At 44.2% G+C, this 22361-nt stretch overlaps 1 protein-coding gene across 3 annotated transcripts in view; it reads right to left on the reverse strand.

Moving 5' to 3' along the window:
* LOC122172003 (SAM and SH3 domain-containing protein 1-like) overlaps positions 1 to 22361 on the reverse strand; it is a 520342-nt gene that overhangs the window by 121555 nt on the left and 376426 nt on the right. Inside the window, exon 1 of one of the 3 annotated variants that reach the window (XM_042839981.1) lies at positions 643 to 719. The exons of the other annotated variants lie outside the window; for them this stretch is intronic. Coding sequence (XP_042695915.1) covers positions 643 to 654 — 12 coding nt within the window. The 5' untranslated portion in view covers positions 655 to 719. Of the gene's footprint in view, positions 1 to 642; positions 720 to 22361 lie in introns of those variants that run through there. 3 annotated transcript variants of the gene reach the window in all.

Raw genomic sequence — 22361 nt, forward strand, 5'->3', positions numbered from 1 at the left:
AAAAAAGAAAAAAAAAAAGAAAAAAAAAAAGAAAAAAAAAAAGAAAAAAAGCAGCATACAATGTTAACTCTTTGTTAAATTCAGTGCAACTTCTGATTGGATCCCACTTGTTTACCATTGACTACATTCCAGAGCAGTTTTCCATACTGGATTTCTCTTCGTACCCTTTAGTATCTACTAGTTGGTGGTTCAAAGCAGAAAGTGAAGCACACCGGAACAGCCCATTTGCTCTCAAAGCGGACAAGCAGGACTCCGTGCCGGCCGCCCCGCTCCGGACCTCTGGAAGGCCGCCAGCAGCAGCACCTACACAACGTCAGCACTTGTTTCTGGCCCCGCACCTAACTCGGGCACTGCACTCGCCCCCCGCACGTAGCAACGACCGCTCGGCCGCTCGCACTCCCCGGGTGCCCCGCGGCCGCAGCCTCTCAGGGCACAATGGCCCCATTGATCGGCTTGCTCCGCTCGGCGCCCGCCGGCTCCGGGAGCACAGCTCCGCGCTCGGCTTTCCCCGGAGCGCGACGCGAGCGGCCGGCGGAGCCGCGCAACTTTCCGACCGCGCCGCGCGGAGCGGAGCAGAGCGACCGCGACACACGGGCCAGGAGCGGCAGGTGTCGCGGGGATCCGCGGCGGAGCCGCACTCACCAGAATGCCCATCACGTCGGCCCACAGCTGCGCGAACGCCTCCGAGGGGCCGCTCTCCGCCGGGCCGCCCGGGCCCCGCTCCCCCTCCATCCCGGTCCCGCCGCCGATCAGCACCGGCTGTCCGCCGCCGGGCCGCCCCGCCCCGCCATGCCGCCGCCCCGCCGCCTACCGGCCCTCAAACTTTCCGCCCGGCACCAGGCGGCCGGCGCTGCCGGCGCGGCGGCCAGGCCCCTCCTCCCGCCCGCCCCCGGGCTCGCCCGCTGCGCATGGCCGCTGAGGGGTCCCGCGGCCAGGCGTGCTGCGGGAGGGCCGTCCGGGCACACCTGCGGCCGCTGCCCGGGGGCAATGCCGTGCTACCTGGGGAAGGTAACCTGGCAGCGGTTGTGCGTGAGGCACGGTGCTCCTCGGGGAAGGCGTAGAAGCGTTGCCCCCATGCAAACCTCCTGTTTCGCGCTACTTCCCCTCCCCCGTATTATAATGAAATTAAATAGTCATTAATTACAGGCAGCTCCCACTTCTTAGCCAACAGTCTCTTGCCCGTGCAGGCACACAGGCGCGTTTGGGACGGCACGTTCAATCGCAGCACCGTGGGGCCCGGGGCTGAGCCCGCAGGCATGCGATGCAGCTCCGGACCTGCCACGGCCCCGTACCCAGCGAGGGCGGCTCTCTGCCCGAGCCAGCTCTCAGCTCTGGCGTGCATCGTTACGCTTGGAAATTGTTGGCTGCTCTTGAAAAGCTGCCCGTTCGGGATGGTATTTACTGGAAGCACCTGTCTGCGCAGGGGAAAAAAAAAAGGTTGTGCTATCAGTGGGTGTGCAGCTGTCACGCATTGGCTAAGCATTCAGAGCACTCCCGTTTCAGGGTGGCCTGCAGCATCCCCAGCGTCCCTCCAGCTGTGCTCACTCTCCAGCCCAGGAGAACCGGAGCAACAAATGACACCATCTGCTAACGGGACCAAAATAGTTCTAGAGAAAGCATGAAGGAACAGCGGCGTGCCTACGTGCTCCTCGCTTTCTCTCTACTTTTCTTCTCATGCTCCTTTTCTGCCCTCAAAGCTACCATTGCCTGCTTTGCTGTGTGGAGCAGCCTGCTAGTGGAAAAAGCTCATTGAAATCATAGAATGACTTGAGTTGGAAAGGACATTAAAGATCATTGAGTTCCAACTGCCTGTTAGAACTGCCATAGGCACGTTTGCCAACCACTAAATCAGGCTGCCCTGGGACCCATCCAGCCTGGCTTTGAACGCCTCCAGGGATGGGGCACCCACAGCTTCTCTGGGTTGCCTGTGCCAGTATCTCACCACACTGTGAATGAAGAATTTCTTCCTAACATCTAACCATCGTTTAGTTTTAACCATTCCCCCCTTGTCCTATCACTACTGGACTGTGTAAGAAGTCAGTCTTCCTTCTGCTTATAAGCTCCCTCTAAGTACTGTAAGGCCTCAATGAGGTGCCCCTGGAGTCTTCTCCAATCTGATCAAGCCCAGCTCTTTCAGCCTTTCTTCGTAGGAAAGGTGCTTCTTTGGACCCATTCCAACAGCTCCACATCCTTCTTGTTCTGGGGACCCCAGGCCTGAACTCAGTACTCTAGATGGAGCCTCACAAGCTCAGAGGAGAAGGGGACAATTACCTTCCTCTTCCTGCAGCCCACAATATAGTTGGCCTTCTGGGCTGCAAGCACACACTGCTGGTTTCATGTCCAGCTTTTCGTCCATCAGGACCTCCAAGTCCTTCTTTGAAGGGCTGCTCTCAATGACTTCTTCTCCCATGCCTCCTTTCTCAGCAGCTGCTGTGCAAAACAAGGATGTAGACTAAGCACTGTGTTAGAACAGCTATTGCTGGAGTTGGAAACAGTGCACACAGGGAAAATCTAAAAGAGAATTATGCCAAGAGAAAGTGACAAGGAAACCTTTAATAGTGTACACATTAGAATACCCATATAGGACATACACAGTGTAACTTGTCATACTACCTACTGGCAGTAAGAAATAACAAAAGCCCCAAATAGAAAATAAAACCCCTGCTAATTGACCTTTCAATTGTATGTGCCTAAAAGCCTGTGAAGCATGAGGATAAGGCGTGCCAGTTCAGTCTCTCTGCACTAGCATAACACCAAACTGGTTTAATTAGTTGGGGTAATTTACGTACTGACTATTTTAGATCCATGCTGAACCAAATACAGCAGCAATGCCAGCCTACCTGCAAAGTATCTGAGCAAAGCACAGTGTTCATCTCAATATTTAAGCGACCGGGGCACCTGTTGTATACACTGTTCCGCATATGCTGCTCTTTCTTGTATTTTGGAAGCACGTTTTAAAAAAGCAAGCTGCAGCACAACATCTACCAAACCTCACTGTTGTGACTCACAGCAGTGATTAGATCAAATAGGCACAGTGGGCAGTGTTCCCAATGCCCGGCACCTCCCTGCCAGTGGAGGTCATTGCTCCCATGCAGAGATGACTCAACAAGTTGCGGGAGCCAGCCCTGAGTACTGTGCTTCTGAGCCTTGTAGTACAGGTACAGGAACCGGGTATGAGCCATGGTGATCCCAGAGCTGCTTCCTGAGCCATGAGGTCACTCTTTTTTGCGGAGGCAGCAACTGTCACTAGCACAGTGTGATGCATGGCAGTGGCAGTCTTCCCTCGGCCAGTTGACTTCAACATCTCTGAGAGTCAGAGCCTTTGATTTTAAAAAGGGAGATGAAGAAGACCTCTTGCTAAATCGCTTACCTTCAAGAGCAGTTTCTTTAAGAAAGAAGTTCTCTTGAGCCAATCGCAACAAATCCAAGTTACGATAGCTATCATCCTCCATGGCCTTGCAATTACAGCACCTATTGCAATTCATCTTCAGGCATTCATAAGACGCCACTGTCCCCAAGATTCAGTAAGTACTTCTCTGCTCTCCTTCCTTCATATCGCCCACCCATTTTAGATTTCCTCCATTTCAATGATGCCAGTGTCTTACAGCGATAAATCCAAGTGGCACTTTACAAATCAGCTCCTCCAAAAGCATGAGGTTTCTCAAACAAGCAGGAATCCAGATACATCGAGAGTTTTGAAGCCCTGTTCTGACAGCAGCCCAGGCAGCAGGATTTAGTTTGTTTACAACTACTACTAATTAATTACAGATTTATTTCAGCTTAGTAAATTAGAATTCAGTTTTCATTTCCATTTTTATCTGTAGCTACCCAGACGGTATCACAAGTGCCCACAGAACACCATGTTCAAGAAGCTTGTTGTACTGCATCTATTTACACTACTGGGCAGAAATAAATCCAGTCAGTTGTCTGTGATTCTGTGATTTTTTTTATCCTGCTATCTATCATGCCATCATCTGTATGTGGGTGTGTAAGTAATGAGAGTTCCCTGCACCTACACACCAGACAGGATTAGCCAATGCAGAAAGCAGCCTGCTATATCCAAGCCAGATGGACCTGCTGCCAGAGGGCTAGGCAGAGCAGGACCCCTGCTCCAAGGTAAGGCAGTCCTACAGGAACTTGTCTTCTTTTCTTTATTGCAGGCTTAGGGAAATAGCCTTCACAAGGCCGTGCTATCTTTGTCAACCCTTATGAGTGTAAGCCTTGCGCGCAAACCTCTGTGCCCTTCAGAGGAAGGATCAGCATCTTCCTGTCCCAAAGCAACCACCTCACCAGTGTCACAAAGCATGGCAATGGTTTCAGCAACACAAAATATCTATCAAAACAAACCAGAAAAGATGGCATGTCATCCAAAGCAAATGATTGTGACTGCTGGCAGTCACGTAAAAGACTTAATCCAGGAAATCTACACCACAAACAACCTTGCTGTCAATTATAAACTACAAGGAAGAAGCCAGGAGGAAACCAGGCTGCCCTGGGAAGTGGGTCATGCCCTACAGCGCAGTGGTCACTGGGCTTTGTGGGTGCCTGGAAATGGCTTGGCAGCAGTGACTTCCTGCTCAGAGGCCTGGCAATTATCTCTGTGTGTACAAATAAAACACAGGCTTCTCAGTACCGTCACCCTGCCTAGCATATCAGGTCTAAATAGGAACATCAAAGCTTCAGAGAAATAAACAAACAGTTTTCTGCACAGAGCATAGGAGCAGGGAAAGGGAGAAATTAAAATTCCAGGTAGTCCCTACAGGTGACCCACAAAAGCCATGGAACTGCCTTAACACAAGCTAATTACAATGCAACACGCTACTAGCAGTGATTGTATCTCCTTCCAAACCTTTCCCTATTCACCCATGGCAGAGTTCATAAATTGAAACACACAGTTTCACATTGCAGCCTTTAATTTGAACTACAACCCTTACCAGCTGCACACTCCATCCCATAAAGGCATAGGATCCACACTATAACACGTTTTTTCGTTTGTTTGTTTGTTTAATCTTCTTGTCCCCCATCACAGCAGGCATGCTGGTAGCCCTTCCAGAACAGCTCTGCTCTAGGGCAGGACAAGTCCTGCACACCCAGCCATCAGCAAACAAGCCATTGTTCCACATCAGGTACCCTTGGTATATACAGATGAAAATTATAAGGGTTAGGTCTACTGTGTGCATTTCCACATCTCACTGCTACTTATTCCTATGTTCTTGAAGTGGTTAAGTTTCAGCATTCTCTGCCAGTCAGGAAATGGTGGAAAATATACCCAATTTAAAAAGCAGTGCTTTAATACAGAAAGTATTTAGTTTAGCTACTCTTTGCTGTGCAGTCGGAAACCACCATTTCACTTCAGAGCTGAGTGATCAGCTCCCCACGTATTGGCCCCTGACGACCTGGAGCATCGTGCCATGCAGCTGGAGCAGTAGGCTGATATAACCAACACAAACCAGATGGAGTTCAGGCTGTATACTGCTATCAGTAGAAAACAGTTACAAACAATGAATCACTTCATTCTGGTCAAAGTCAGAGCTCTCCATGTCACACCAGACCCACCATTCCCCTGGACGTCTAAACCCTACTAGGTTAAAAAAATAAGAAGAAAGAGATGCACACCCAGGGAAGTCATTCCAGCAGTCCTAGCACTTAGGGCTGATACTGTACTCTGTAGATACATGAATACAGCTCAGCATGGCAGGCTTCAATAACAGTGGGTGTGAATCTGAAAGACAATTCATAAGGAAAAGAAATCTAAGCCTCGTGCACAGCAACCACTACAGCCCTTCTGGAAAGGTACCTCCTGAGTCACAGGGAAACGGAAGGGCTCACATCCTCTATTCCTGCGCACAGAGGTGCTCCACAAAGGCCTCACATCCTGCCTGACTGCCTTCCACTGCACAGGGCACAGTGTTACTGTGAGGCATGGTGCTCACCCCAGGGACCCTAATCGCTCCTGCCTCAAGCACAGCTTGCCACCCCAAAGCCACCCACAGATCAGTGCTCCATCCACCTCCCTTTATGCTGGGTGCTGTTTGGACAATTCCCAAAACGTACCAGGACTCTCGCATTTCATATTAGTTGCTTCTGCCTTCTCCACCCAAACCCAGCATTCTCCCTTTTCAAGTGGCATAGCAAAGACACCTTTGATACTTTGGAGATTACTTCCTGTCACCATTTATACAACATTCATTTTCTACTAGTATTTTTGCAGCACTTTATACAAAAAGCTCTATCAGCCCTAATTAACTTTTCAGACAGCAGCTCAGCATCCTTTGGGATGTCTGGGGGCTGTCTCTAAACTGTACTTCACAGGAGCTTACCCAACTTCTTGCAGTATTTTGTAAGCATCTGCTACAAAAGATGCATACAAATCTTTTTTTTTTTTTTTTTCTCTGTAGGAGACTTACAAAATCCACACAGACAAAACTATTTAGCTCTGCGTCCTTTGGCTGCTCTTATCTCAAATTACTTTAGAATTAGGGAAATGAAAGAAAAGGAGAAAAAGCAAGTCTTAGAAGTGGGAATAAGGCCTAGGCTCTCCTTTTTCCAAACACGGAGTCCTCTGACTCCTTTGTTAAAGCTCTTAGCAATCTGCTAATGAAAAGGAACCTGATGATCTCATGCTAAAGCACACGATAAAACCAAGAATAAGGTACAAGCTAGTGGTGTGGGCTAGCTGTGCACTTCAGAGATGCTCAGTGCTAACCCAAGTAGCATGCTGGGGCAGCTGTAACAAGGTGAGAGGAGTGTGCAGACGCCGGCCTGCTGTGGGACTGTCTCCTTGGGACCAGCTCAGATTGCTGAGGTGAGAATGGATACACCTCGGAGAGGCTTAGTGCCTCTCCCTTTCAAAGGGAAAATATCTTTCCTCAGAGTAATACGTTTTTCAGGAAGTGTTCTTCCTGAAAAACAAAACCCGCTAACATCTGCTATAAAGGGACTTAATTATGAAATGCAAATACAGGTCTTAAGGAATATATATATATATATATATATATATATATATATATGTATCTGCTTCGTAACAGGAAAGAGATAAAAATGTACAGAGCTGCCCTTGGCAAAATTTTGCACCAAAGTCAACATGACACAAATGTGCCAATAGCAGAGACTTGCAATAAAAGAAAAAAGACTATTTTCTCTTCTAGAACAGATCACTTACACCAAAGTCCTCCAGCATGTGCTTCCACACACTTCACTGAGCACCCATTCTCCTATTTACCAGCTAAATCCTGTCCCAACCTTAACAAACCACAAACGATTTACTTAATTGCTTCTTTGAGGGTTAACCCAGCACCCGTCTGAAGAAGCAGCAGCACACCCCACCGAAAGCCAGACTCACACTCCCACAGGGACTCAGCACTCAGCTCAGACTTTGTACTTTTTAAGCCTACCTGCCAGGTCACCCAGATATATCATCAGTGAAGGAGTAGGTGAACTTACTTTATACAGAAACATCAACAAAAAAGACAACACACACACACAAAATCTTCCTGATGATCTCAGCCAGCCACAGATAAAAATAGGCTGGTAGCCAGTGCAGTTATTTGATGCTTGCTCACAGATAGCGTCAGTCTAGGGTTGATTCTCCCTACCAAACATGCTCACTTCAACCTCTTTTTTCAAGGACTGCTAGAACAGCTCTATTGTCAGAGCTTCTCTTACTGCCATCCCTAAAAACAGCTCAGGTACGCGTTATCAGTCTCTGACAAATGCAAAGCACTCAGTCTTTTCACACTGTCTAAACAGCTCTCCCATCTTTCCTTTTAAATGCTTTCCTGCTGGAGCTCCTGCATACAGGATCTGAGCAAAACATGGGTGTTCTCCTATCTTGGAGTTGTACCCTTAGGTTCACTGGCCTGTGCACCACCCAGGGAGCCCAGACACCTAAATTAAGAGATAATTTATGGGAAAGCAAACAGCAGCTGGCTAGTGAGCAGCAGGCAACCAGCTGTATTACCAGTTGCAGTTTCTGTAATAACAAGTATTCAAAAATTTGCAGATGTCAGGAAAATTATGCTTTAATTTAAATGTAATGGAATTTTTAAAGTAATACTTTTGGAGTGCCTTAGCTTTAATTGTCTGAGTCATCACGGTGCACTTAGTCACTTTTTACTACTTCTATTGGAAAATAAAAGCTGGATTTTACATTTACATTATTAAAATAACAGCAACAAATTGAGGGCTTCACATCACCTGGGTCCAGGTGGTAGTTTGTTAAATAAAACACCAAGCTGGCGAGGAAGTCAGGGGCATTCACAAGACTGTGACAATGCAGTCAAGATGATAAGTATTCGTTTCAGCTGTGGCTGTAAGCACAGGCAGGGGCCTGATCCCCAGAGCCCATGCTCTTCTGACACAGCCTTTCTTTTCATTGCCTTGTGGGCTGAGCTGTACAGTGATTCAGACCCCTCTCTCCCAAATCAGTTTGAAATTGCCATGGAAAAATAAACTAAAACCTGCCCTGTGCTCACTAACGAGAATTAGCAAGGAAGTGGAGAATCATATATGACCTGGATGTTTTGTCTTCCCTCAACTGTAAATGACGCACCAAATATTTCACTTTGTAAATTTTCATGAAATTTCACGACTAAAGAAAGAAGAGAGACATCTCCCACACACAGACACACCTGAAGTTCTCTGCATTTTCCCTCTATATATACACAGAAGGGACACAGGATGCTCATTATTTCTGTACCACACTAAGGCAGAGAAATGCCAGAGAGCAGCTGCTTCCAGTTAGGGCAGCCCAGCTGGGAGGCAGAGGTGCCTGTCAAACTAATTAAAGTTAAGAGAAGCTGTCCATTTGAAACTGCAGCTTTTAAGCACTGGCCAACCCACTTCCAAAATGTAATTAACAAAAAAAAAAAAGAGAGAGAGAGAGACAAGTGAAAACAGGCTAAGGCATTGCTGAAAACATACCTCCAAGCTATTCTCTCAATAAATATTTTGGGAAGTTTGTGAACAGAAAGATTATTGTTTCTGTGGTGGCGAGAGTGGGAGGAATTTACCCTCCACAACTCAAGCAACTGCATGGATGATGATACAACAGCCCTCAAGGGCAATGAGCTACTTACATTGGCTCCGTGCTGATGAAGTTTTACAAGGAAGTCATTTTATTTAAGTACATCTGGAGTAGGCTGGTATCGCTAGTTCTCAGAAAAAATGAATCTTCATTTGCAAGGGTTTAATAATTAGGCAATTCTGTTTGAAGATGGCCAAAGATACTCCTGCAGTTCAGTTCAGGCAAGGGCAAATCATGCCTAGCAAAAATTAATTGTAATTTGGATTTTTAGAAGTTATTGATGCACTTAATCCCAGAATTGCATCACACGTTCCTCTGACTTCTGCTGGAAGATGTAATTTATGAAAACAGATTTAAGCAAACAGCCATCCCTTGGCTAGATGAATGCTAAAGGGTCTGAAGAGGATGCAGTGATTATCTGCAAGCATGAGGGTGTGTACACACCAGGGGGAAGATTAGTCTGCTGAAGAAATCTCAGGAGGGTGTAACTCAGGGCAGTGAGATAAAAGTATGTGTTTTTAGGCCCTGAAACGTTGGCTTCTAAAACTATGACATTATTTGTGTATACAAAAGAAGCTCTGGTCATTTTAGAAATCATCCCTACTTGTCATTGAGGACAAAAATATGTAAAAGTAGACTAAAAGGAATGAAAGAAATGCACTGTTTTGGTGAAGGGAATATGAGAAATAGCACTTGTAACACACTGTCTTTGGGGCAATTCAGGTGACCTTCTGCAGTCACTGTGTATTATTTACCATCTCCACCACTGAGAAGGTAGCAACAAGGGTAGTGAGCCCAAGAGGTTCTGGGCTAGATACAATCCATGACTTAATTTCACGTGGCTTGCAGCTACATACATGAGTTTGGGTGATCTTAATGAGTAATTTCAAGGTTCCTGCTAACTGAGCAATTGCCTAAGAAGACTGAAAAGCCTATGCAGCCTCTAAGTTTCTCATATTTGCTTAAAATTTCTCTGCTAACCTTGATTACATATGTGACATTTAGTGTATACGTAAGAATGTGATAAGATACCAGCGAAGTATTGGGCCTCATGTAGATGATTTTCATTACTCACCAGCTTTTAATTTCTGTAAATAGAAACTGAAAAGTCCTGCAGATAAAAATGTTTCTTATGTGCTTCTTATATGTGATTTTTTTAGTGTTATTTATTTTTAATATGTAAATGGCACGAGCAGACATTAAGAGAAGACTGCTTTTTGACTTGTCAGACAAATTCTTTACCACCTAAAAGCATTCTCCAAATGCTGCAATGCCTTTTTTTTATTCCTTCGCATTCTCTAGGTAACATCACACTAACAGACATGGACTTCTCATGTTGGAAATTAAATGTAATTCTTCTCTTGTATAGTTCCTTAGAACAGCTTTCAGCGTATCTAACATTACTTAAGCTTATGCCTTCTGATGCCTGTACTTGCCCAGTTCATGTTTGTCACAGTCAGAAAGGAACTGAGACAAGAGATCAGGACCCAGTTGTTTGTGGCACTCCCAACCATACACATTATTCTGATATCTGACAAGTTCAAATGCATCCAAAGACTTTAGCAGGACAGAAGCTGTTTTTAAAATAATTTAGTACTTATTATTTCCAAGACTGTCCATATGCTGGTAAAAAAAACAAAAAAAAGTTCGATGAGCTGTGTAAGAAATGACTGTAACAGGCTCTACATGTGACAGAAAATTCATGTTGGTGTCAAAGAACTAAGAAGTATTAGAGGCTACATAGTGTGCCTAATGGTTTCAAATGAGCTTCATATGCTCACATTTACCCACCAGTGCCCTGACATGGCTTTGAGATACAAAGATCTTGGCAGCAATAACGACTGCTGCCTCCCTCCTGTGTTTTCTCTCTTTCACTGTAGTTACGAAAGGGAGAACCCAGGAACAGGAAAGCTTGGGAAGGCTGAGGGAAGGGCTAGAACATCCCAGGAAAGACACACGTTCTATAAAGTTTTTTTCTATCCTACTTTCCTGTAAGAGTTTAAAAAATCCAAATGGATTTGTCAAGAATAAATTGTGTCAAATCAATCTTATTTCCTTCCTTGGAAGATAATTGGTACTGGATGAGAAGTAGCAGCAGCTGAAATACATATTGAATTTAATAAGATTTCTACTTTATTCAACCCAATCAGCCAATACCGTTATAAAGTCACACACAATTGGTTGAAAACACACTTTCAGAGATTAGTTTCCAGTAGTCTGAGGCCAAAGTGAAAGAATATACTGAGCGGAGTTTTGTGGGGGATCTGTTCTTCAATATTTTAATTAACAGCTTGGCTGGTACATGCTCACTAAATTTACAGACAAAAGAAAGCTCAGAGAGCTCAAAAATCACCATGGAACATGAATCAAACATTTCATCTTATTGTGGAGCAGCGTTTCACAGTAGGCCATGCCCAGTGCAACCAATGGAACATACAACCCTGGCTGTGCTCACCAGCTGCTGTTCTGGGTCATGCTTACACCCAGTACACGCCAGGCATCAAGGCAGACACGGGCTAATTGAAGAAAATGTAAAGGGCAGGCACATGAACGAGGGGTTTATGGGCAGAGATTGAAAGGGCTGGGATGCCATTGCCTAAACAGAAGAAAATTGCCAGAGAATAGGGCAATTTTCAAGTATGTAAAAGTTTCCGCTGCTAAGAAGAATACTCTTGTCTATCTGTCGGGGACAGGGCAAGAATGAGCAGGTTTAATTGCAGCAGGAGCGATGTTAGGTTAAATGCCAGAAAAAGTTTTCCAACAGCAGGATTCTTGCACACAGTAGAAAAGTGATTGCCTGGGGTCAGTGTAGAATCTTCATCACTGCCTGACCTGTTCTTGAGAGCCTCCCAGCAATCATTTTGGTACAACTGAATCTGCTCTGGTGCTTGAAGCAGGCTAAACAACCTCCTAAGATTCCTTCCACTCTTTTTGTTTATTTTAATACTTTCTTTTGTTTGTTTTAATTCTTTCAGACCAGTCTGTGAAAGCTCTATGTACAGCGGCCAGCATTTATTCAAAAGAATATCTGAATGCAATTAATGCCAAAAAGCAAGCATACAATGCCACAATTTATGCATTTTGCTGAATTAAAGCCTAGGTATCAAGGACACCATAAATGGCATTTATGTTTTGTATACCAGTGCCACAGAAATGACTAATAGTGCCTGGAGAACTGGAAATCCTCTGATATTGATACCAACCAGAAGATCTATCCGTGAGCTTGCTACCACCTGGCCTGCATTTAATATTACCATTTGCACGAGATGTTTGAGTGGCTGTGGCAGTGTGTAACTGATATGATTGAGGATGACAGTTGCCAGAGGGACAGGCTGCTGCACAAGGAAGCCAAGAATCTCAAACTCAATATGCTTCATAGGAATAATCCTAGAAATTACAGCTGCCCAAGGGCAAGGGTTTTGTTCGTTCATTTACACTCCAACTGAAATGCATTAAATGTTTCTTTGGGTGTTCCTACCCCTCTTGGTCTTAGTGAATGACAGTTGCCATAAAATACAGCCTAAGTGCCTTTCCAAAAGTGAAATCATTGCCTGGCTTCTTCACAGAAGCAATGCTGGGGGAAAAATAGCTATCTGTTGGGACTTCAATGCTGAAAGCACATTGCAAATGTGGTTATCTTGTATAAATCAGACCTGCAAGGGAGGGTACAACCTTTAGCAGAAGCTGCACACAAAACAGTTATTCTGCATTACATCCAGGACTTAAGCATGATGCCAGTGTGTACTGAGATTTGCAGAAATGTTTAGGACAGCTACTTTCTTCTCTGAGACTTCCACAGGCACAAGGCTTTTGAAAGTCAGATCCCACTGAGCTTGGAATCTCCAAACTAGATATTGGCTAAGTCAAACCTCTGGGAGCTGTGAAGAGTGAAGAAACAAGGAGAGATGTATCGTTCACAAAGCCCTGAGACAACATGGCAAAAACATCTTCACGCATTCTACACATATTCAACTACATACATCATTATGCAACTGCATAAAGAGACAAGACTCCAATTTATATAAGAACATATGCTTACAGTAACACCTGGGTAACACAGTAACACCTGCGTCTATGCATAATGTAATGTATGAAATCCAAGCCAACAGCAAGTGACCAACTAGCCAGAACAGAAAATTCAGCAACGAGTAATTATTTCCCTGGACTATTAATCCACAGAGTCTTTTCAGGCCAGTTCACAACACGGCTCCCACTTCTCATCCAGTGGTACACCAGATAAGTGCATTGCTTATGAGGAAAAAGCTCTCTCCACAATCCCATGACCCATGCTTTCTGAGGCAGGGCATGTAAAGAGAGTAATTAAGGTTCTGTCAATCAGATACAAGGTTAAAATGACATCCCATCTGCTCCACAAATGTCAAAGAGCTTGTGGCACCTGTCTGGGGAAAAAAACAGGAGCAAGACTTCACCACAGGTTTGGATACTCCTGTGAAACAAAGGGCTTCTTGTGCTAGCGCTTTCCACAGCAAAAATCCCCTGAAAAGTTTTGGAATATTTTTTGCAGTGGTATTTTATGTCAGTGGCTGAAAAATGAAAAAAAAAAAATAAATAAATAAAAAATCATACCCCTAAATGTCTTACCACAAAAGTCAGACTGAAATTTTCTGTATCTTTAAAGGTGCAATAACTGTACCCAAAGTTCGCACTTTTTGGAAAATATGCCCCCCTCCCAATGCAAGTGTTTAAAGAGGACTGCACTTGGCAACTTACTCTTGAAATACTTCATTTCCCTGTCAAGAGGGCCTAGATCAGTTCCTAGTAAATTCTAGGTTTGTCTGTTGCAAAGGCACCAGGTAAACTATGAATCTCCCACTCACTTCCCCTGAACGAGAACACTTTCTGGAAGGGGGACAAAGTCACCAGACATTTCCTTTCACCCTTCTAATCCAGATGGGACCAGGGAAGAGCCATTCCCTTGTTCCTGTTGCATTAAAGAAAGACAAGGTGTCCCTTGGAATCCCAGCACTACCTTCCACGACCTCTCTATGCTAGCTGCTTATGCTTGATTTCAAATGTCGGAAAATGAATCCAATTTGCAGAAGAAATGGAAAATGAATGTTGACAGGGATATAAAGCAATAACCACAGCTTCTGAAAATAGCTTTTTTTCCCCCTTGGTTTGACTATCGTCTATGTTAAAAACAGACAGCTGTGATCTAAGATCATCAGTGCTCTGACTTTATCATTGCTGACAATTACCTTGGCAACTGTGAAAGAGAGCTTTCTCTTTCCTAAGCGACTGGCTCTCACTGCCCGAACTTTCACGATGCCAATAGTCCACAATTTGAGATGTTAAAAGTCTTGTGGTAATAATGAATGACAATGCTATCAAAGTTGGCGTTGCCAAAGTCAGAGGAACATGCCAAGTAAAAAGAGAGCTTTTCTCTACACTTAAGGCTCTGGAAAGTCTAGAAACAACTAATGCAGAATAAATCCAGGAACAGGAAATGACAGGTAGTGGAATCACGGGCAAATTTTTCCTGACAAATGTTTGCCCAAAAAGACCTTTTCTATTGTTCCATTTTCTAAGCATGCTTTGTTATTGCATATATTATTCAGCTTTTAGCACGTATTTAGTGTCTACTGCAGAATGACTTGGGCTACTTGCCTACAAAACAAGATCCGTATTCTAGTAAACGCTCTGTATAGAGTAAGGGAAAGTTCACAGTGTATCTGAGTCAGACATAGAAGAAGAGGATGCACTGAAATGAAATGATTTGCATTGGGAAATACGGGAAATCAGCTGCAGAACCAAAAAGGAAATTGTGGTCTTCCTGAGTCCCAGTCCAGGGCACTGCTGGCCGGACCAGGATGTAAACAGCCATGGACCAGCCCAGGCTGCTCATCACACGTTCCATGAATCTAAGGAAGCACACATATCTTAAGAATTCATCTGTTTTGCTGGACACTTTTCATACAACCAGACACAACAGAAATAAACCTGTTAAAAACATTACAGCAACAACCACAGAAAACACCCAGCTGTAAGCAGACTCTTGTTACTGGGAAGGGGAAATGCTCTGCAATAAAGCCTCAAACCATGTGAGGACGTGGGAGTGTTAGCTGGAAAGTGACACTTGAGTCCTACACAGTGCTTGCAAAATGCAGTTTCATGGGCAAATGAATTGAAATAACAAATATTTTGGAGGTGAAAGCAAAACCTTTTTGTAAGGAAACATGATATGGTAGAACTAAAAGATGCCAGTAATTCAGATAACTTTATCGGCAGCACAGTGACTTTCTGGACTGGAGCACAGTGACAAGCAGTCACATTTTAATCATATTTTCCATGTAAAATTAATTTAATGATGATTATAGGTGAAGCTGACCCTACAACATAATGATTTTGTTGGCACAAGCACTGAAGATGAAGAACCACGGAATATTCAGCCACAACCACGCAAACCTACATTTATGATAATCACAATAGAATTTTATCTATCTTCATTTCAGGCTCTCTCACATTTCTGGATTCCATATTACCCTTCCCTGTTGAAAACTATATACCAAAATGTGGAAAGAGGAGAAAGAGGAATGCAACATTTAGAGTCACCTCACTACTGAAGTCACTTCCTTATGCTTGAGGGTGGTGAGACACTGGAACATGTTGCTCAGCAAGGCCATGGACGCCCCCTCCCAGGAAGCATTCAAGGCCAGGCTGGATGGGGCTTTGAGCAACCTAGTGTAGAGGAAGGTGTCCTTGCCTTTAGCAGGGGCGTTAAACTAGATGATCTTAAAGGTCCCTTCCAACCCAAACCATTCTTTGATTCTATGATACAGTATCAGTGGAGGAAATGGATTGCAGTTGAAAATTCTATTGCCAATCTTCTCTGTTGTAACAGAAAGAAGCAACCTTCTCTCATTTACAAGCAGCAATCCAGGTAACAAGCACCATAAATACACCATGAATTTCTAATACATTGCTGATGATCATGGAGTTTTGAGGGTTCATTAAGTACGTTAAGGAAGTCCTTGTAAAGCAATTAAGAACACTTCTGGTTTTTAACAGCTATACATTCACCACATGGATTTGCATTCTACGCAGTTTAGAAATATGACAAAGTAAAATCACTTCTGCTGAGTTTCAACTAGTCAGAAATGACCGAGGTGACTGACGGTATCAGATCAGTGATGAATCACAGTACACACCATCACAGCCTCCCTGCTGAGCTCCAACCTGCTCCTATGCACCAGGCTCTACCCCCACCCTTTGAGCGGCTGTACCTATGGCCAAGGGGCTATGCTCACCCCTATTGTTACGTCCACCTGCTGCATAGGGAGGCTGCAGCACAGATCCAGCTGAGTTCCTGCCTGCTAAGTGCCTGCTACAGTATGTGAGGAACGGTCCCAGCCCTGCTTCATTATAGGAAGCGTAAAGAGGTACAAGCACTGCAGGGTGTTTTGAGTAAACAAGCATGGCAGTTACTAAGCTAGATCTATTAAACCAGCAGGATTGGCTTTTCCAATGGATTACAAAAACAAACCCAACCTTTCTGGGAGAAGCCTTTCTGCATAAGTATGCACTTTTACCGACTTGGAGGGCACTCAGCAAGCCAGCACTTCAGCTGCACACTGCTTCTGCAGGCAGAGGCTGAGGACACTTCTGAAGGAGCCGGGTGGCCTTCCAGCACCTTTGGAAACCCTAAACCTCTTGGTGCTGCCTGCCAAAGCCAGCAGAAAGCTCCCTTTGTTGGTCTCCTTTTGTTCCCTTTGTTGACCTCCAGCTGGCGTATGCCCAGGGACGGCGTGTGAGTTGGGCAAAGGAAGAGAGAGGTTGCAAAATAGAAAGTTCTGTACATGCTGCATTGCCCCCCTCCTCCATGGCAGCTCTGATGAGGAATGGCTGTTCTTCTCCCTTCTTCCTTCCACAAAGAGATTTATCCATGTGAGACTGCCCAAGAAATCCAAATTGCTGCTTTTGCTGCCTGGCCCCTTCTGAGTGAGTGCTCCCCAGGAACACGGAGCCCAGGGCTGGCTCCTGAGGCTTGTCTTTCTTACTTCTCCCTCCAAACAGAAGGAGTGAGATCCTGACCACTGCAGAAAAGCCCAGGCAGGCTGAAGGGGAACCCAGAGCCTCCCAGCCCCACTGAGAAGCCACTGCAAAGCTCTCCTGCTCCTCCTTCCATAGTTCTGGCCTCTTTCTGGAGGGGCAAGAAGCTTATTTCCAAAAAAGCGAACAGGATGTAAGCAGAAAGCATGAATTCCTAGGGAATGAAGCACAAATATAGAAAAGAAATGGGCATAAAGGTGAAGGTGCAGGAGGCTCCTGAAGCATCACCTTAGAGTCAACCATGCTGGGTGTAAAGGAACAGGCAGAAAGAGAGATGCTTGCACACAGAGACTCCAGGGATGAATGTGTGGCTATGCAGAGGATACTGCCAAGAGTACTTTGACTTCTTTGATAAAAGGGATAATGATTCCCCGCTATTCTGCTGTTAACTATCTAGTGAACAAAGAAAAAAAAACAAAACAAAAACACAAAGAGAGTGACCTAAATTCTTCCCTCTCAGCCAAAACAGTGTGGGCAACAGTCAAACCCTAGGGAAGTGGTTCAAAGGAGGAAAAAAAGTACAAGCTGTGAAGAGGACAAGAAGGGAGAAGAGATACTGAGGTTCATTTTAAGGTCATAAGAGGGAAAAGAACAATCAGCAGCTCAGAGCAGCAAACGCAGTAAACCCCTGTGTGTTGATGAAGGCGGTATAAAGGACAAAACAGGAGGAACTGGAAGTCTTAAAGCATAATAAATTATGTAACTTAACCAGCACAACATAACTGTGTGAAGAATTCAGACACTTGAAACATTGCTATAGAAGGGTACAGCTTAAATGGGAATGCTGAACATGGGAGAGGCCTGCATTTGTATTTCAGTGTTATTCACACTCGTTGAACACTTTGGAAAGACATAGCAGAAAGCCTCATTGAGAGTCTGAGAGAATTAATAAGAGAAAAGTAGCAAAATCCGGTGCTTTTGAACTCTTATCACAGATGGAAAAATCAAGTATAAGCCAAGGTGAGCAAAGGTTGTTTCTGGAGTCAGTAGTATCACATCAAGCTACAAGTAATCAGAAGGACTGGACTGTGAGAGAAAGCAGCTGGAGGTGGTCGTGGCAGACATAGCCTGGGTGTAAAGCAGGGAGAGAAAATGAGTCTGGCTCCCTCCCCAGGGAGGTGACACACGACTGGGTTGCAATCTGTACCCTGCTGCTGGACTGCCCTCAGCCATGGGACATTGAAGTCCGCCTGGCACAAATCTGGAGAGCTCAGTGGCATAAATCGAGGCACACTGATGCAGAGGGTTAATGTTGCAGAAGACAGAGAAAAGGCAAATTAATGCTCAGTTACTGGCCAAAAATAGGTTTCACGGAGAATTCAGCCAGTCTTTCAGTCTGACCTAAATTTACAGAAAAATGCTTGGGAACAAAGAATGACATGCACTGTTTGTAAGCATTTCCAGATCTCATGCTCACATGCCTTTCTGAGAAACAATTTAAATTCTTGTCACATAAAGCTAATTTTCTTCAATAAGATAATGCTATGCCTGGTGGATAAGGAGGAACAGACGAGATGTATCTCCTGCCTCACTGGGTTTCTGTTGCTGCTTCACTTGGGACATTTGTTATGAGAATGGTCTATATGCAATTATCAGGGTCAATGCATGGCAGGGAAACTATATCAAAAAGTACTCATCAATAGTTCCTTGTCAAACTGGCACTTCACAGTATTTGTACAGCAGGCTTGTGTAGGGGCCATTCACATTTATAAAGCTGTGACCCAGGTGTCTGTTTTGAGACTCATCCTCCCTTGGCCAGCAGCCATCCTCAGCAGCAACTTGCAGCAACCTGCATGGAAGTACTTGAGCCTGCACCAGGCAGCCAAAAGCACTCACAATCATAGTCAGGGCATGGCATGGGCTATCTTCTGATGAGGATGATGCTAACAGTTTCTGACTTTTCAGATTGTTCAAAGATTGAAGGAACTGCAGGCACATTGGGGAGCATAATCAGATGCACAGATGGATATGGAAACTGGAGAAATGGGCTAACACAAACAGGGGGCAATCTGCAGAAAGGACGTACTGTTGCAAAATCCTTCACTTGGGAGGAAATAAGTCAGGAGTACGAGCAGAAGAGGAGAGACAGCTGGCCCTGCAGCAGCTCTCACAATAGGATCCGGAGACTGCCGGCTGAACATGAGTCAACTTTTTCTTGCTGTCACAGAAAAGCAACCAATATATAAAGATTTACTAACAGATGGCATATAAAATAAATCGTTTGCTCTCCTCAGCACTGTAAGGCCTCCATCAGCTAGGCTACTGAGACTCACTGCAGGCACTGTAATAAGATTCAGGAAAGACCTGAGTAGGTTCAGGAAAGTGCAGAGGAGAATATCCTGAACAACCCAGACACCTAGCTGTTGGGCCTACGCCACCCGTTCTTCAATATTAATAAAGAAATGAATAGAAAGTAAAAAACTTGCCTGGGAGTTGCTGAAAGGTCTGTTGGAAGATCTTCAACCTAAGAATTTATGATAGCTAGCTTTTACTTGCCCATCTTCAGTAGCAAGAGTTATGCAGACACAAAAGATTTTTATTTTTTAAATTGAAACAGAATTAGGAGAAGAAGGCAGAAACGCTTAAATCTCTTGATTTTACAGTCTATGAAAATATCATTTCAGCATACCTTAAATACTGAAAAAAAAAAAAAACAACGCAGCATAAAAACTCAGAAAAAATATATTCATAGGGTATTGCTTAAAGAATTCTCATTATTCAGAAAGGCTAACCTAAGCCTTGAATAGCTGAGATCAAGAGTACTGCATATTTACAATAGACTATAAGAGGAAGAAAATTGAAAGCATTAAAAAAAATGACGTGCTTCATATTTTATGAAGAAAGGGAATAAAGCCCAGTTTCTTTCTTTTGTTTTATGATTTTCTCTTGAAATAGCCAATCTGCACTTAAAAATGTGTAATACTCCCTTCATACTGATGTCTTCATACCGTCTGCAAGTGATATCTTTCACATTCATTTCAATGACTCTTCACTACATCGTATTTCCTTGTTATTTGCTCCCTGCGCTCACTCTGGGACTGGGCAAGGAGGGGTTGGCTGGGACAGGGCAGAGCCAGGCAGCCTATAGGAGTTTTGCTCAGTCCCCAGGAGCTCTGGCAAGACTTGGCTGTGAACAAACTTGTGCTGAACGCCCTGCCTGAAATGACCAATGCTGGAGGAGGAGACTCATCTAAAATGCCTTGCTCTAGGGCAGAGTGGCTCCCACAGAGAGGGCAGCAAGCACGCAAGTCCTCTCCAAGCAGACTGAGTCCAGCCCCGTTGTTTTCCCAAATGAGGATTCTAGAAGTGTAGAGATGTTGAAAATATTTTTCTTCACTGCTTCTCAGTGGGGCTGTGCTCCATGTTTGTCACCACTTAAGGAATGGTGAAAGTGAACAGTTCCAATGTCTTGTTCCTAATTACCACTCCTTTTTATTTTAATTTAAAATTTTCATGCTCAGGTTTAATACTGTGATGTATCAGATGGGTACACGGGGGCAAACCTGCTTATATAGTTGGGACAAAGTCTCTACTGGTATTTTTTTAAATAACACAGTTCAGTTCTATTTGTAAGTCTATATGTTGAGAATCTTAAGCTTGATTTTATATAGTCTATTAAAATGCAGATACGCTGCAAAGCACTACATGTTATCAAGTTTGTACTTTTATATTTTTATAATTCCTGTCATTGACACGTACACTGCACATTTTTTGGAAACTAGACATATAACCGAACAGCTTCTAATTTAAAACTGCAACTCATTTATACAGAAGGCACTGACACACAAAAAAATGACAACCACTCCCTTCAGTGCCAACAGAGGACTGTATTTTTGCAAGCCTTCATGCACGCACAGAAGTGGCAAGTCACATAAAATTCTAGCTGAGAATGAGATGTTTTCTGATTTTATTTTCCTAAAGACCTTTGCTTTGACATCTAATTTAATTCCCATAGAGTGAGATGGGAATATTCCACTCTGGGATTTTAAAGCTCAGCTTGTTACTAACATCCATGCATCACAGCAAACAGGCCTTGCATTGCATGCCCACAGGCACTTTTTTTTCCCACATCTTGACTGCATTTTCTCAACCAAATTACCCCCACCCTTTTGGCAGACAAAAGGCTCCAAGGTATGCTCTGATTCAAAGGCTTTACTGTGTAAAAGAAACTCACTCTTAATTGAGCTTTCATTTCTTGTGCCATCCCATGAGGCACCAACAGCTTTGGTCGCCCAGTGAATCACCTCATTTTCTCCAGGATGGGTGCCCTGAACAGAAGATCCCATCTAGACCAAGTGGACACATAGGCACAATATTCGGTCTCTATTGGCTCAAAAAGTGTGAGAAGGTGAGCAATTGGAAGTTGTATGCAGTGAGAAACAATCACAACAACTCAAGGTAAACTAAAGAAGCATGTTTTCAGGAGTATTAAAGCAGAGAGGAAGAAAAAAATAGCCTGCCCTTATACACATCCTGCTGCTCTGCATTTGTATTCATTAGCCTGCTTTCTTTCAACTTAAACACTGCTCATCATTCATCCACTATTTTTTTTTAATTGAGGCAATTAAAAATATAAATCAACACTTAAGTCTTACCTGTGATTACAAACATTTGTCTAATTTGATTTCTTACCTTCTTTTGTTGAGGAAGACAGCAAGCTGCAGAACTATTCACACACAGCAGTATCACAAGGAGAATTTATGCTTTTCAGAGTGAAAACACTTTGAACTTATCTACTTATTTTCATTCAAATGTGCAGTGACAGTAACTATCAAATTCAGCTGTAATTAACCATATGATAGGTTTATAAAAAGCATCAGAGCAATCTGAATATAGCTTGGAAATACAGGTAAATGGCTGTTAAGAATGTGAGGATGGAGGGATCTAAATGACTTACCATCTCATATCAATACAATAGCAACTGTCTCTGTGCTTATTAAGTTAATTCTTCTTTCCAGCCTAGGCTGCTCTCCAAAGCATCTGTGCCACTCACTTCTGCACCAGCTTCCAGACCCAGCAAGGGGGAAAAGTCATTGACCTCCTCTCCTCAGCAGCGCTTTGCACTCCAGATGAAAAGCATCGGCAAACCCATCAGTCCCAGCCTTGAAGAAGAGCCCTGCTTCCCAGAAATGCTGGATAACCACTGCCTAAATGATTTAAACCTGCTGTGCCAGGTATATGCAGTGGCTCAGGAGAATGGAGCTGAAGGCCTGACTGGCTCTCCAGAGCTAACTTTAGACAAAGGCAGAGTCGCCCAGCTGCAGCT

This window comes from Centrocercus urophasianus, unplaced genomic scaffold (assembly GCF_019232065.1).
Source record: "Centrocercus urophasianus isolate 14NV4802_14NV808 unplaced genomic scaffold, USGS_Curo_1.0 seq_10, whole genome shotgun sequence".
NCBI classification, from domain to species: domain Eukaryota; kingdom Metazoa; phylum Chordata; class Aves; order Galliformes; family Phasianidae; genus Centrocercus; species Centrocercus urophasianus.